Source organism: Limanda limanda, chromosome 6 (genome assembly GCF_963576545.1).
Source record: "Limanda limanda chromosome 6, fLimLim1.1, whole genome shotgun sequence".
NCBI lineage: Eukaryota > Metazoa > Chordata > Actinopteri > Pleuronectiformes > Pleuronectidae > Limanda > Limanda limanda.
In genome coordinates this window covers 28,035,706-28,051,693 of record NC_083641.1, presented here as the reverse complement: position 1 = coordinate 28,051,693, position 15,988 = coordinate 28,035,706, and the positions used below count along the sequence as shown (strand labels likewise).

At 40.5% G+C, this 15,988-nt stretch overlaps 1 protein-coding gene across 1 annotated transcript; it reads right to left on the bottom strand.

Annotated features, from left to right (window-relative positions):
• Nucleotides 1-2,044: 2,044 nt before the first annotated feature.
• On the bottom strand, nucleotides 2,045-15,352 carry sae1 (SUMO1 activating enzyme subunit 1). Its single transcript, XM_061072941.1, has 9 exons — nucleotides 15,167-15,352; nucleotides 14,377-14,488; nucleotides 13,661-13,834; nucleotides 10,125-10,270; nucleotides 9,858-9,957; nucleotides 9,623-9,728; nucleotides 5,165-5,309; nucleotides 4,636-4,705; nucleotides 2,045-2,350 (listed from the first exon to the last, which is right to left on the bottom strand). Exons 1-9 carry the CDS (start codon nucleotides 15,265-15,267, stop codon nucleotides 2,258-2,260), a joined length of 1,047 nt encoding a protein of 348 aa, XP_060928924.1. The 5' UTR covers nucleotides 15,268-15,352; the 3' UTR covers nucleotides 2,045-2,257.
• Between the last annotated feature and the right edge of the window lie 636 nt (nucleotides 15,353-15,988).

Below are 15,988 nucleotides of genomic sequence, written 5' to 3'. Positions count from 1 at the left end.
CACACACACACACACACACACACACACACACACACACACACACACACACACACACACACACCTCTTACAGCAGACAGCATTGGGAGTAGATATCCTCACTTAAACTCCTCTGCAGAATGAACCAATCACGCAGCCCTGAGAGCAAACTCTGGGACCTGATTTGCTGCAACAACAGACACTTGGTATTGGTGGAGCAAGTTGCAGCCGAAAGAGAGATAGTGACAACACAGCAGGGGCACTAGGCTCGGATTTAACCAAGCAAGTGTGTGTCTGTGTGTGTGTGTGTGAGTTTGAGGACGAGAGAGAAGACGTGAAGGAAAGAGGAGGATGAGAAGAAAGAGGAGCGAGGGCTGCAGAGAAAGAGATGAAGTGGAGTCAGCAGCAGTCCTGAGTTGCACTAACAGTGTAATGAATGTGTGTGTTGGCAGATAAGAGTTTAGGTTTAATTAAAGGGGCAGAATGAGCTTAAAGGGACGTTCCATAATTAATCTTCTTTTTCCAAAATCCTAGGAAAAGAGCAGTGTCTCTCGGTGCTCGTCTGCTTTCATTCAGAGCTCAGTGCGTTTGGATGCTCTGCAGCTGAAGTCCTCAGTCAGCAGCAAACACCACAACACCAGGAACACACACTTGTGTTACTGGTGAATATATTATATGTATCAACCTCCTCTTATTCTCTGTGTTCATCTGACAATGGAGCCAATCCCACCTTCATTGTGTAACTCTGCAGCAGCAGCCAAAACCATCGCAGAGCCTTAATGGCGTGAAGTGGCCTCCTCCTCCAAAGTTCCATACATTTATTTAGACTGAGAAATTATTTTCGGGGGAAATCAGTGGAAATGTAAAAAAAACACAGACAATGTAATAGTTTCTTTCTTGGCACCAGACTAACACATCTGGGATCATCCTGCGAGTTTTTCATTATCTTGCTTGAAAACAAACAAACAAACAAACCATCAACAAACAAACAAACAGACATTTTTTCATTATATGTTTGACTTTTATGTTAAATAACAGAAAAACATTTGTTCTTCATTTAAAAAAGCTGTTAACGTCACATCAGTCTGACTATGGAGCTGAGGACATTCACAGCTGGCGACTTGTTGTGTATCACTGGTTTTAGGTCAGTTCTGGAGATATAATCGATGCAAAAAATGAACTATGTTAGATTAAAATTGTTTTGGTAAACATCAGAGTGAATCAGCAGCCGCTGCCACAGACACCACTGACAGGTGAGTGACATCAAACCGCATCAAAACAAAATGCTATTTTCTTTCCATCTTAGACACAGCTCTGCAGTTCAGGTTTGACAGGTTCCACCACCAGCGCCACATCCGACCCATAATGCTCTGTTGATGCGAGAATGGGATACAATAAATGCTTTTTCTTCATGTTTATTTGAATGCCCGCCCCCACTCTTTCCTGTAACTCTGCTGCATACAGCCTTGTTTGGTTTGATGAGTCATATGTCACAGTGTGAGGTTCTTACCAAATACAGTCACACAAACCAATGACACCACCTGTCCCCGTTAGATCCAACACACTGATCGGTTTTATTGCTCATTCTCAGCAGCACAAGTTTGATTGAATCAATTCAACCTTAAATTTCTCCTTGAGGATTTAACCTTTTTACAATGCATGATTTATGTCCTGTAAATATTTAAATGAAAGAACTCCCTGTGCAGAGTGGAGTGTATCAGCAGGACCTTGATACCGCAGCTCCACTCTGTGATCTCTAAGTTCGTTAATGGATTTCTTTCCAACCCTTACTGGAATAAGAGATGACGTTGCTTATCTTAACTACTTGAGTTTGTGAGTTAATTATTTCTAACTTGATAAGAAACTTTATCTTTTCATGATATATTTGTCTCCAAGGTTTAATTTTCTGAAAATATTATACTGATGCAAGAGTCCTAGATTCCACCAGTAACACATGACTGCAGCAGAATAATTAGTGGCACAGTTTAGAGCGAACTACAAATGACCTCGATCACCGTCACAATTCAGTGCAGTTAGTTTTCACAAACGTTAGAAACCTGAGACAGAATAATTTTACAAATCTGTGTTTTATTAGTAAATGTAAAAAAAATATCAGTTTTGCTCAAGAGAATAGATCAAATGACAAAATAAAGATGAAGCAACAGGTTGAATTTTATGACATGTGGAGCAAGTACTGATATAAATAATCTGAGCGAACACACTGAGGAAAAGAGAAATTTGCTGGTTGTAAAAGCGTCCTGTGCACTGGTTTGACTGGTGCCTAGTTTGGTCCGAAGTAGTCCACCATGCCGTTGCCTTTACGACCATCGAAGAAGAAGAAGTTGCGGTGAGGTGCGTCTCTTTGGGAGAGAGCCTGAGGAGAAACACAAGAGAAAAGATAAACAACACTTTACAAAGCTCATTTTTAAGGAACCATTAAAGTCGTATTGTGACGATTTCCCATGAAGAAGTCACAGTCTGTGTGATTAAAGGAGACATGACGAGTTCACCTCTAGTGTGGCGTGTAGGGTTCTCTTGTGTGTGTAAAACTTCTGCAAAGTTAAAAAGCCCGAGACGCCTCGTCAGAAGTCTGGACCACACTCCCACATCTGCATAATGCAGCCCAGCAGCCAGTCTTCACTAGGTCAGGTGAAGTGAGAGCAGAGGTGCACATTTCCTACACGTGCTGGAAGACAAATTCCAACAGAGTGGTCTGGCCAATCAGAGCAGACAGGGCTTAGTCAGGAGGGGGGGGGGGGGGGTCTTGAAGAGACAGGAGCTAAAAACCAAGTGTTTCAAAAAGAGGCTGAAGAGAGAAGCTGTTTTTCATCTCTTCGGGAGCAAATTGTTTAATTCATCTGTGAAAATCGGGGAGAATATGTAAACACAAAGACGATGGTCGGCAAACACCTTCCTGCTGTGAGGCGACGGCGCTCACCACTGCACCACCATGCCGCCCAAAGGGCGAATTCAGAGAGAACCGTTTAATAAACACGTTTTCATTAGATCACGGCCGGCAGATCCACGCAGCGCCTGTCCCTCACTATCACAGCTCTGAAGAGTTTTGTGAGGAAGTGAAATCAGACGGATTCACCTGGTGAGACTCCAGCCGGCCAGTTGCAGAGGGTTTCATCATGATGTAAAAATCGGCCTTGTGCCAATATAATGCAGACTGACTCGGGGCCTTCAGTCTCCCCCCCCCCCCCCTCCTTCCTCTCTACACACTTACCCTCCCTCCTCTGTTTACCTCAGTCTGAGGACACCACACACACAGAAATATGGTTTCTAATCCCCGCTATGATTTAGGTGAAATCTTATTCAGGTCATGCACTGAGAGAGAGATAGAGATAGAGAGAGAGAGAGAGTGCGAGAGCGAGAGAGACTGAGAGAGAGAGAGAGAGAAGGAGAGAGAGAGAGAAGGAGAGAGAGAGAGAGAGAGAGAGAAGGTGAGAAGGAGAGAGAAAGAAAGATAGAGAGAGAGAGAAGGAGAGACTTACAGAGAGAAGGAGAGAAGGAGAGAGAGAGAGAAGGGGAGAGAGAGAGAGATAAAGACAGAGCGAGAGAGAAAAGGAGAGAAGGAGAGAGGGAGTAGCTCATTTCTCCACATTTGTGTGTTAAGACTTTGCGCATTAAATAATGATGATGTTTTTATCTGTGAGATGAATCCTAATGATTCTAACAAGCTTAGCTCATATACTTAGTCCCATCAGAGCAAAGTAATGAACTTACACACAGAACTTTCCAATAATCTAATAACTTATTTTTGTTGAAACTCATTTTAAACTGGATGAAAAATAAGCTTCTTGCATTCCTCAAGATCTTGTCAATTCAAGAATTCATGGCGTTACCACGATGAACCAAAGCAGCGGACGACTAACGAGTCATCAGTGACTGAGTTCTCACTCAACTTAAAAAGGAATGATACATGTTATTGCTCAGTTTGGATATTTCTAAAAAGACTTCACTTAACAGCCTGAGGGGGTTAACACACCACTGTGCATAAGGCAAACAGGACGCATGCATAATATTATTAGTGGTCTTTGTGCTCAAATATTTATAAATGGAGCTTTATTAATACTGTTACTGTTTCTAATCATTGTTACTTTCAGTGGATTTCACTTTTCAATTTGACTGTTTTTACCTTAATGTTGTAAATTGAAACTAATGTTAATTGATTAAATGTAAATCATGGTCCAAAACTCATTGTCATTGTTGGGTTCTTTACCACAAACATACATATATAAATGTATATATATATCATTTCCAACTCTTAGTTAATGGGTCAGACTCTAAATGAAATCAGAGACTGTACAGTGTGACTGTTCAGACGTATGCTTCCAATGGATTTCCTTTAACGATCTTTACTGTTACAGTATCAATGGCTGTATTATGCTGTTCAGCTCGAGGACACTATAAACCATTTCTCCTATTGAGCGGCTGCTGCCAGAGCGTCACACTGCGTTTCACTGTGGTCACAGTTCAAATCCGTTCTACACAGAGCTGAGACGCTGCCGTTTTCTGGATCTGACCCAGAACCAGCTGAGCGGCCACCTGTCAGCTGACTGACTCACACAATAGACTGGTTTTCTCCATCATTTACTACAGCCCAGTGAAAATCATGACGTGTCAAAGACACACAAGAAGCTTCCACGTGTTTACCTTGACAACTTCCTGTCCCAGGACCCCTCCCATCACAGCGCACACTGGAGACATCTCAGAGAAGCAGTAGCTGAGGACAAACAGGACAAGGAAGCAGAGAACTGATGTTACTGAAGTGAGAAGTTCAGAAAGTTACTCTATCATGGATCCTTTACAGAAATTCCATGGAGCATTTGAATGTCTCAGTGACAGCCTCCAGACTTTCTCTGGAGTTTCTCTGTAAATTGGAAACTCCAGAATTATTCTTTGGTTCTGCAATTCATTCTTGTCAATGTCAATTTGATTTAAATAGCACATTTAAAACACCTTGTTTGACCAAAGTGCTTCACAAAGTAAAAGATTCAACAAGAATACAGCAACACCTTGTTAAAAATAATATAAAATAAAATAATGCTGGGATAAAAGCGTTCTCAACTCTGAAAGGTCACAGAGAAGAGATGTGTTTTTAACAGTGATTTAGGCGATTCCACATGAGACTAAACTTCCTGTGTGAAATTAACAACACGGGACAATTAAAGCCGCTGTGTACCTGATGAAGTCATCGTTCAGGAGGTCACTGCTGACGGCCAAGGTCTCCAGGACATCATCACGGATCTGTCTCAGGAGCTGACTGTCCGCTGCAAAGGACTGAGGGTCGGGGTCACGACCTTTGTCTGTGCGAAACTTCAACAGAACTGTGGAGATGGAGGAAGGGCAGAGAGGAAGGAGGAGGAGAGGAGGAAACACGAGAAACAAACAGAAGGAAATAAATTACAGTTGAGAGGCTGGAAACTATTTTTCTAAAGCAATATTTTCCATATAATGTATTGCACTATTGTCATTTATATTTCATCACGCTGATTATCATCTTATGGAAAGACGCCAGCTCGTCTCCACTTCTGCTCACTTTAACACAAGATAAGATCCGAGTGTGGTTGCACCATCAACCATTTCATCCGATTAGACCCGTTTTGCCACATCAAATAAGAGCGTGCACAGAAGGAAGGAAGCAGTGATGCACCTGCACACGTTCAGTGAGAGACACAAAACAGAAATTAAAAATCAAAACTTTCTTTGGTGATGAGCAAACGTCTCCAACTGTATCACCCAGATCTCACACATCAACACGTCGCCCCCGTATTTCCTGTTCGTCCATTAACTTAAACCACATGAGGAAGTCAAATCCTCCCACGGCCATTTCCACCACCCACACGCACGCATGCACACACACACACACACACACATAGTGGCGATGAATCATTTTCAGACCTGAGTTCTGCCCTTTATTTGAGAAACTTGGCTGGTAGGAAGTTGAGGGCACAAGTGGCGTCGTGCTCAGGTCTGCACCAGGCAGGAAATCAAACTGAATTTCATTACAGAATGGAATATGTGCACAAGGACGGAGCAGCAATGGTTTCCCTGAACCTCATGAGGGTCAAATACCACAAAGATTTTTGTTCTATATTTCAAAACAATGTCTGAGCAGAGAGTGAAAGCAACTGTTTGTTGAAACTAGTAGAATGTGGGTTTCTTAAAGTGAGACCTGTTTATCAGTGGGATTAATAATAAACGTTATTACCTCTGCCAAGGAGGATTACAAAGTGAGAAACGCCTGGAGACAACTCAGGGACACCTTGTCCCCTGGTCAAATCAGGGTGGATCGGAGTACTGTATGTCCACTGACCAGGGGGCTAGCTCCAGTGCAACCCACCCAAAAGAGGATTATGCAATAACTACTGAACATATCACCCTGGATGTGAATGTGTCAGGAAAGAACCCGTTCCATATTTGTGCAAATCCAAATTCTTAATCATTGTGCGATTGTTTGCAACATTTTTGTGGATTTCCAGGAGAATAATTAAATAATTGGTGCACAATACGTCCAATAAAATCCAGATCTAGTGAATCTACATGTGGTTACATAAGGAGACTGTTGGGCCTTGGCAGAGGTTTGTACTTTATAAATGTCATTTTAGTTTTTATATACTGTATTAAACAGGATTACTTAGATTACTAGGATTTGATCCATATATTTATTAGGGTCGGGAATCGGCAGGGACCTCCCGATACGATACTATCACGATACTTAGGTGGCGATACGATATGTATTGCGATTCTGTAAGTATTGCGATTCGATATTACGATTTCCTGGGATTTCTTTTGGTTATTTTTTTTTTTAAATACTGGACCATGGAAAAATGTTGAATCATACCTTCAAATACAACACAGTCAAATTCACTTAGAGCTTTACCAGTTTTATTTCAAATATTAACATTAACTTAATGACTGCCGGGCAGCCAATAGAGAAAATAAATAAAAATGTGCGCTATTATTGTATAGCCCCTGTAAACTGCACACAAACTGACAGATTGAGAAATGTATGCCACTTAGGCTACTTTTAAACAATAAATAAAAGGTAAATTAAATAGAATGAATAAAAGTTTACTTAAAATATAAACTTTGAAATTAACAAAAAGTAGGCTATTGTTGTTTGCATGTGGGCCTTGCAAAGCTAGTGCTTGGGTATGTTTAGATTCTTGTGCAAAAACAAGAGCTGGTCAATATGCTCTGGGGTGATGTTGCTCCCCCAATATACCCCCCCCAGTATAAACCAATTAATATGTTTTAAAAAAAAAAAAAAAAAAAAAAATCGATTTGGGAGGCAGCATGGCGATTTAAAAATCGTCATTCACAAGAAGCGCGATTTGTAACTGAATCGATTTTTCCCCCCCTACGTAATATTTATACACAAGAGCTCCTTCCTTCCATTGGTCACCGTCTCTGGTCAAATTGTAAATATGATATAAAGAAACACATACACTCTCGCACCACTAGTTCAAATCACTCGACTGTTCCTCGTGAGACAGGAAGCAGTTGTAACAGAGGATGAGCCACTTCCTCATCGGTTGCCCAAAACAACAACTGGTAGCTCCAAATATAGAAACAGTGAAAGAACAACAACACTGTCAAATTTCTCATCTTCACCAAATGAAAAAGAAGAACTAGACAATGTTTCCACGATGAGCCCGAAAAGCAAGAGGCTGAAAGCTGCAACGCGTGGGTTTCAGAGAGAGGACTCATTTGACTGAAGCGCAACATCTGGAACAAACCTGCCAAGATGTTCAGAACAGAAGTGTGACTGCAAATGATGAGTGACTGAGAAACTGTCTGTTCAGAAAACAAATGAACCAGACAGACACTGCCACACGACTGCAGCAGTCTAATACTAGACTGGTTCAAATACATAATACCACACACTCATAGATGTTGTTGTTTCCATTAAGATGCATGAATTATTCTCTGGGGAATGTTTAAAAAAACAATAAACACCTACTGTATCTTGTAATGTTAAAGAAAGTTAGAAACAATATTCCTGGATAAGCCCGATAATCTAATGAGTTCTTTCTTGGCTCAAGTCCCATCCTTCCACAGAGTTTTGAGGAAATCCTGCTGACAAACCAAAACAACCAGTGGAAAGGGGGGAAGATATACAATGTTTTAAAATATGAGCTATTACGAAACGCTAGTTAAAAAAATCCTCAGTCTCAGTACAAGTGTGCACAGCTTAAATAACGCCATCATTCAGATGGTGAGAATAACAGGACATGCTCAAAAGATCTCAAGCTGAGAACCACACCTGTTGATGTTGATATGCACCAGTGAGTCTTATAATTGTGCTTTAAGCTTTTATGTGAAGCAACTCCTAAGGATTCTAATGAATCATCCTCATGACGAGACTGAAATGACTCAGAATTGTTGAAGTGTCATCACGAAAATTCATCATCACATCTTATTTCCTCTGTGTTCATATTATACTCCGCTGTCCAAAGCTCTTACATCATGACATTCTTAAAGTTCCTTCTCACACTTTGTGTCTTTAGTTTATGTTGCCTGGCTGCAGGGTCATTGTATAAAATATCTATTTCATGTAACAATGTTTTAACCTTTAAATACTGAATGATTAATTCAGAATGTTACTAATTTTATATATTATGTTCAAATATCTTATTAACGTGCAGAAAGAAAACTGATGTGCGACTTATGTATATTGTCAAAGCTGAATTTCATTTTCATTATTTACTGCTTTTAAAGATGGAAAACTTTTCAGAATTTACTGAAACCATTTCCTGTTGTCATGGTGGTGTGTAGGTGGAGGTGTCTGCCTGTTCTCTGTTCTACGCCCTGTGCACATGACTGGCCATGGACGGCCTGCGATGGAAACTACATGCAGGAGAATAACAACTCTTAGGAGAAGGTCACAGACGCTGTGAATAAAAACAGGAAGTTTCCATTTCGATTCATTTAAAGGGGTAATGGTTCCTTAACCTGTAAACAATGTTTGTTTTTCATCAAATTGCTGATTAAATTTGGCAAATTTTAAATACAAATTTGCTTATTGTCTAGACGGAGATTGACGTTCAACTAATAACTGCCAACGCACGTCCCGTGACAACTCATCAGCTCAACTGGAGCCGGTCATTTTGCATGTTCATTGTGTGTATGTTTCAGTTTCAGTGTCGGGTTCCCACACATTTTCAGTTTCAAATTTCTACACGTTTTTTATTAGACCTTTCGGGATTATTTCTGAAATCTGATCAGCCCTCTTCTTTATGGAAATTATATTTGTCTCCTGCCTCCCACACATAGAGTCAGAAGACGTATATACTTATATGAAAAACATCAACTGAAGATTATTGCCATTGTCATGCTTCGTCAATTCAAAGCATCAAATTAGTCAAGAACTAAACTATTATCAGCCTTCAACTTCTGGAGTCGCTTGATTATATTTTATTTATTAAACTGTACTGACTATTTTTCAATAAACATATTAATTGTTTAAATGTAAATAATAAAACAATTATCACCAGCATTTACTAGTTTACATAGTCTTAAAGGTCTATCAAATATTTAAAAATACAAGGTTTTGAATTTAAAATGACATTTCGAGCGTACAGTCACTAAACCATTTGTATTTCTACAGGTTTTATAAACTAAAGATTCTAATTACCATGAAGAAGGAAGTAGTCCACTGGTGTTCGCTTCAAACCGGCTTTAGCCTTCTCACTCGTCCAATCAACCTCCAGAGCCTCCTTCAGCGTGCAGAAGCTGGACGTCTGATTGGTTGGATATTCAAATCAAAATAAATAAAGACGTTTTTAGGACAAACATGAAGCAATCTTTGTAGACGACATTTCTTTGGTTAGTAGATAAAAAGAGCTGAGACAGAGAGGTGGTTTTCATACCTTCTTCACCAGGGTGGTCTCGTTGGGGTCGACTTTGCTTTTCTTTGCCTCGGGGCCATCGTTGGAGTCTTTGGTGGGTTTCACTATCTTAGGTTTCTCCCTAAAGAGAGACAGTGAAGAACAGAGATGTTTTACAGCAAATAAAAGTTTGTTGAGAAAACCGAGCACATTTTGTATAATAGAGCGTGTTCACGTTCTGTAGAGAACTGGAACTGTCACATGGGTTAATGTGTTAAATCCACAGTTTGGATTGCTGCTGAAACTTACTCGACGTAGTTGTGCTCCTTTCCAAGGTTGCAGAACATGTAACCGTAGTAACCGTAGACGTCACCACAGAAGACCTTGATTTTGCGCTGAGAACAGAGCTGGTCGACCCGCACCATCAGGTCCCTGGAGCAGCCTGTCAGACACACCTGAGGGAAGCAAAGAGTTGAAGGTTAGTGGACTTTCTTCTGTAGAAATAAGTGGAACACAGAGTTTGAGTGTTTGTGCTGCACTTCTTCAGTGGCTTCATCAGAGAATTCAAACCTGGAGGTTACGAGACACAGTAAACCAAGGCCTAACAAAACATAGCTGTGATCCAGAGTTGCGTGTAAATCTTGTATTTTCTAATACCAAGATTTATTGCTACCTTCACCAAGGACGTTGTGTTTTTCCCGCTGACTGCTTGTTTGTCAGTAGAAATACAAAAAACTTCTGTAAAGACTTCTGTAAAAACTTGGTGGAAGGATGGAACTTGGCCAAGAAAGAACCAGATTCACACAAAGGGTGAATATCTAGGATTTCTTTACCACTTTCTTTAACATTGTGGGTCAGCCTGATGGAATGTAAAGGGCCTGCTGGGCCTGGGCAGAGGTATGAGCTATACGTTCAAGTTAAAAGGGACGATCAGACACCTAAACACTTTCAAATGTGCCAAATAATTTGAGATACATTTGTTAAACAAGAAGAAGAAGATTCTTTTGTGTTTCATTAAATAATTGAATCCTTCACCATATGTGCAGAGATGGATGTTTGTTGACCTCTCGCTGTCAGTAAGATAAGGTTTGTACTTTCTTTACCCTTCTGAAACTTCAATCTCTAAAAATGAAAATGTGTGAAACTGAACTCCCACTGAGCGGCTCTGCTGGGCACCTTCTGCACCTCCACCTCCCTGCCGTTTTGTTTTTCTGCTGTTCCTCACTCATTTCCATTCTTATTAACATAACATTAAAACTGTTTTCAATAACAGAAACATCAAATTAAATTGTCCATCTCCTGCCTTTTCCCCAAGAGAAAGACAGACAGATATTCCTGCTGAAAATTAGCTGAAACCCTTTAAAAAAAACACACAAAAAAACATATTAATCTACATCTTTCAGCCTCTCTCAAGAACAACAACACAACTGAACAGTGGCTGGTTGGCTGAAAAACGGAGACTCGCCTACCGCCGCGGCTGAACAACCCAAAAAGGCTGGAGACCACACAGGGACACCGTGTACCCTGGACAAATCTGGGTGGATCGGAGAACTGTATGTCTGTAAACAACTGACCAGGGGGCTGGGTCCATCTTATCCGGCCGACCCAGTCCAACCCACCCAAAAACAGCCTCAGCTCACAGATAAGACTGATGCTGCATCTTTGGCATCTCTGGCTGTTCAGAGCACAGCAGCAGAGCCCAGAGTCACGGACCAGCGAGGCAAAACACGTAGAACGCTTTTCACAGCCTTGAGAAAACAGAAAATCATAATTTGCTTTTCACCATCTGATGCATTTAAGTCTTAAACCAATTCAATCACAGCTTCATTTTGACACGAAGGACTAGGCAGGAAGGATCAACCTTGTGGATATGCACGATCACCACTTATTTCCTTCTTATGATAAGTAACCAGGACTTTACCAAGAGCCAGCACCCCTAATGAAACCACATATGAATTCACTAGATCCAGGTTCTTATTTGGATCTGAACCAGAGTGCATACACAGACATTCTCTGAGGTTTTTCTCTGGGAAATCACAGAAAATGTCAATTAAAGAAAGTGACAAAATCTGGATACACACAAACATTTAACAGGTTCGTCCTTGGGTCCGGCCCCTACACAACATTTCATGGAATTAAGTTGGGAAGTTAAGTGTTTTTTGTTTTTGCTAATCTCACCAGGTGAGTGGAAATAAAAAAAAATTATAAAAAACGTTTTGGGTCGTTTAGACATAAAGAAAAAAGAAATAACTGCAGAATATAAATATATACATCTTTTAACTGTACTGTTAATAGACAAAGAGGGTGAACGACAGTGTAATAAGCAGCCAGTCAGCTGTATTCTATACCAGATGGACAGTGTGCTTCTCTATTGTATTCCTTCTTCAGTAATTAGGCCACTTGTATGAAATCTGTGACCACACTCCAAACGCTCTCCTTTAATCACCCTCCATCTTCCCGCTGAGACACAGACACATCCATGGAAGCACATGAAAGTGATGTCTCTCTCTCTCTCTCTCTCTCTCTCTCTCTCTCTCTCTCTCTCTCTCTCTCTCTCTCTCTCTCTCTCTCTCTCTCTCTCTCTCTCTCTCTCTCTCTCTCTCTCTCTCTCTCTCTCTCTCTCTCTCTCTCTCTCTCTCTCTCTCTCTCTCTCTCTCTCTCTCTCTCTCTCTCTCTCTCTCTCTCTCTCTCTCTCTCTCCCCTTTTCAATTATCCCACTTTCTCTTCTATGACCATCTCTTCCTCCCTCGCTTTGTCCTCAAACTCATCCTGTCCTCACTTCACTTTATTATACTGATATCTTCTTCTTCGTCTTCTTCCCTTCCCACTCTCCCCCCCCTCCCTCTTGCTGACCCTCTCTTAGCACCCCCCAGGGGGACGAAGGCTGCCAACAATTCAGACACAACAGGAGGGAGAAAAATCATACAAAAAATTCTTCTGATGATGTTTAAACACATTCTTCCCTTCAGCAGTTGTATGTGTGGCCATATAACTGCCTGTGGAAATGAATGTTAATTAATGCTGAAGTAACTTTTTACCTGGAAAAAAACATTACCCACTCACACATCATACATGCTGCTTATCCTGCTACACTCAATAGCACATAAAGATAGAGTGAAAATATAATTTGTTCTGATTTAATTTGTAATTATTCACAAGAGAAAAACACAGACACGGGTATACCAGGGATTTTAAGATTTTCTGCCCTGCTTCTCCGCAGATCCTGTGAAGCTGTGTCAGCTGGGACAGGGATTGTTGGTGAACATTCAGGTCTCTGAGAACTTTGATTGGGTTCAAGGCTTTGGATGGTCCACTCACAGACATTCATACAGTTGTCATGAAGCCATTCCTGCGACCTGCCAGCAACTATACTCATTGTGTATTTAATACTATTTAATATATAAATATCTTTGCTTTTTCCAGTGATGGAAAAATACAGTTGTATCCATTCCACTGCTACAAGCCTACTTGATAGAAATCAGTCTGGTGTTTTTCTCAAAACATGGATGATATGGGCAACAGGCGACATCTAGCGGCCACTTTGAGTGCTGCATGGCTGGGTGGTCACATATACTACTGTACAAACAATACCAGAAAACCATATAAACACTAAACTAATTTCAGACAGGACCTCTAAGAGTTAAACAAACATTTGGTGTTAAAATGCATTTTTACTTTCACATATTTCGAGATCTGATTTCCAAAAAATACACATTTGGACTACTTTACTACTCAAATCATTCAAATGTGTTCTACATTATCCCATTTGAACTTATATTTCTTGATATTTGAGTGCTGTCCTTCAGTTATACAGTGTGTTTGACTGTGTGTTTATATTTACTCACTGTATCAAATTGCAGAAAGAAGTCATCTGGTTTGTCTTCCACTCTGCCTGGGTCAGCGTGGACTTCCACCATTGGGTTGAGGTTCTGTGCTCGTTCAAGAGAGGCCTGGGCCCGATTCTTACCCTGAGCCGTCACCGGGACCAGAAACTGAGCTCGACATGTCTCCTCTGACACCTGATTAACACACAAATAGAGAATATATGGAATGGCGTCGTTTGAGTTCCTCCGAGACCCTCACTTAGCCATTGGTCGAGCCAAAGTTTATTCATATAGCACAATTCAAAACCAATCACAGTTGACAATTGCTGAAAAGGTTTGAAATATGAAAAGAAAAGAACATACAAATTATATATTACAAAACTGAATTAAAATAAAATAAAAAAGACAATAAAACACTCAATATCATAAATGTTTGAGAGTTAAAATACTTTCCAAATAATTATCAATATACTTTTCAGCTAAACAATACCAGTTAGGGCAAAGACATGCATGATTTGGATTAAAAGGCATCTTCAAAACTATATAAAAACAGAATTAAGCCGTTTTTACAATTAACAGAGTAAATTTAACTGGATTCTTTGCCACATGCTCCCTCTCCTGGGCATCTGTAACACTGCAGTTTGCATCTGCCACATAATGCACTCTACTCATTGGCAATAAATAAATCAGATGTTTAGTGGATAGCAGAAAAAAACGACAACAAAAGGGGTACGAACCTTTTCATGATCCAGCAGGGTGAGACCCTTAACTCCAGCAAGGATGAGGTTTTTGGCCACTTCAGCCCCGAGACCACCTAAACCTGCCAGGAGCACACGAGAGCCTCGCAACCTGCAACCACAACAAACACATGTTCATGTTCACTAACTATTTACTTCACTCCTCTTTATTTAAACTGCATTTCTCTCTCTCCCTGAGAAACAAGTTCAGCAACACACAGGTAAATCAAACTGCTGCTTGTATGAACATGAAGGACTTCGGCCTATATACTGGGCAAGGAAGTTCTGTTTATAAAGCGATTTCATACACAAAGGTATATACATGATGCTCAGAAATGAGAAATACAGTTTAAAACAATTGTCATGCAACTAAAAAGAAATTAAAAAGAGTAGTTCTGAGCTTTACAACAAAAATAAAATAAATTGAAATGAGTGGAAGTAGTAAAATAATACTAAACAATTGACATAGTTGAAAGTAGAATAAAACCAGTGGTATGGCGGAATGGTTAAATGCAGGTGTGAATGTGGTTTAACGGGACATTTAATAGAGTCTCGTATGAGAACAGGGTCCCCGGACTGTTGTGTAGCAGACACCAGTGTTGACAAAGAAAAGACCACCAACAAACTGGACATCATCTCAACAGTTACTCCACAAACCGAAGGATCCAATAATCATGTAAATAACAACTCCCGGTAGATTCAAACCCGGTCAGTGAGACACTGAGAACCGGTGCAGCCGCGACCAGCCTCCGCTGCCCTGTTAGCTTCGAGGCTAAGTGAGCTAACCGACCTCTTCTGAGCATCCAGGCCCCACAGACGGATCTGACGGTCGTACTGGGCCGCCTCCTCCTCGCTGATGACCGGGTCCTCCTTCTCGATCGTATCGATCATCTCGATTCACTCTAATCGCGATAATATCCTTGAAATATCGATCGAATTGTTCCGGCGCTGTGGTCGTTGTTTCAAATGGAGCGACGGTCCCTGGGCGCTTGGTGATGACGTCAACAAACGAAACAAAAGAAGTGGTGCTACAACTTTAAATTGTTTTTACATATCTTTAAGAATAATCGCCATTAAGCCCATCGGTGCAACCTTCAGACACACGAATCCGGCGTCATTCAATGTCTAAGTTCTCTCATGTTGGTGTTCTACAGACATACGATTACTTTATTACTACAGCATATTGTAATAAATGCATCTATTTACTTAAAGGTTCAGGGTGTAGAATCTAGTGGTAAATGTGCATGTTGCAGCTGAACCCCTCTGACCTCACCCATCCTTCCACACATGAAGGAGAACCTGTGGTAGCTTCAGTCTCTATTAAAACTCACTAGTTTAGTTTGTTCAGTTTGGTCTACTGTAAAATACATAGCTGCCTCTGTAGAGAGGACCCGCTCCCGATGTAAATATAAAGTAGTAAAGTTATCATTCTAGGGTAAAGACAACAACTGTTTGAACAATTTAGATGAAACACACTAGTGAAAGCATCACTAGGATTATTTTATATTCAATTTCTGCTAATTGATCCCTATCACCTAAATCTTACACACTGAACCTTTAAGTCTCAAAATGTATGTTTATTTAATTAATCCAACTATTTATTGTGTATGTT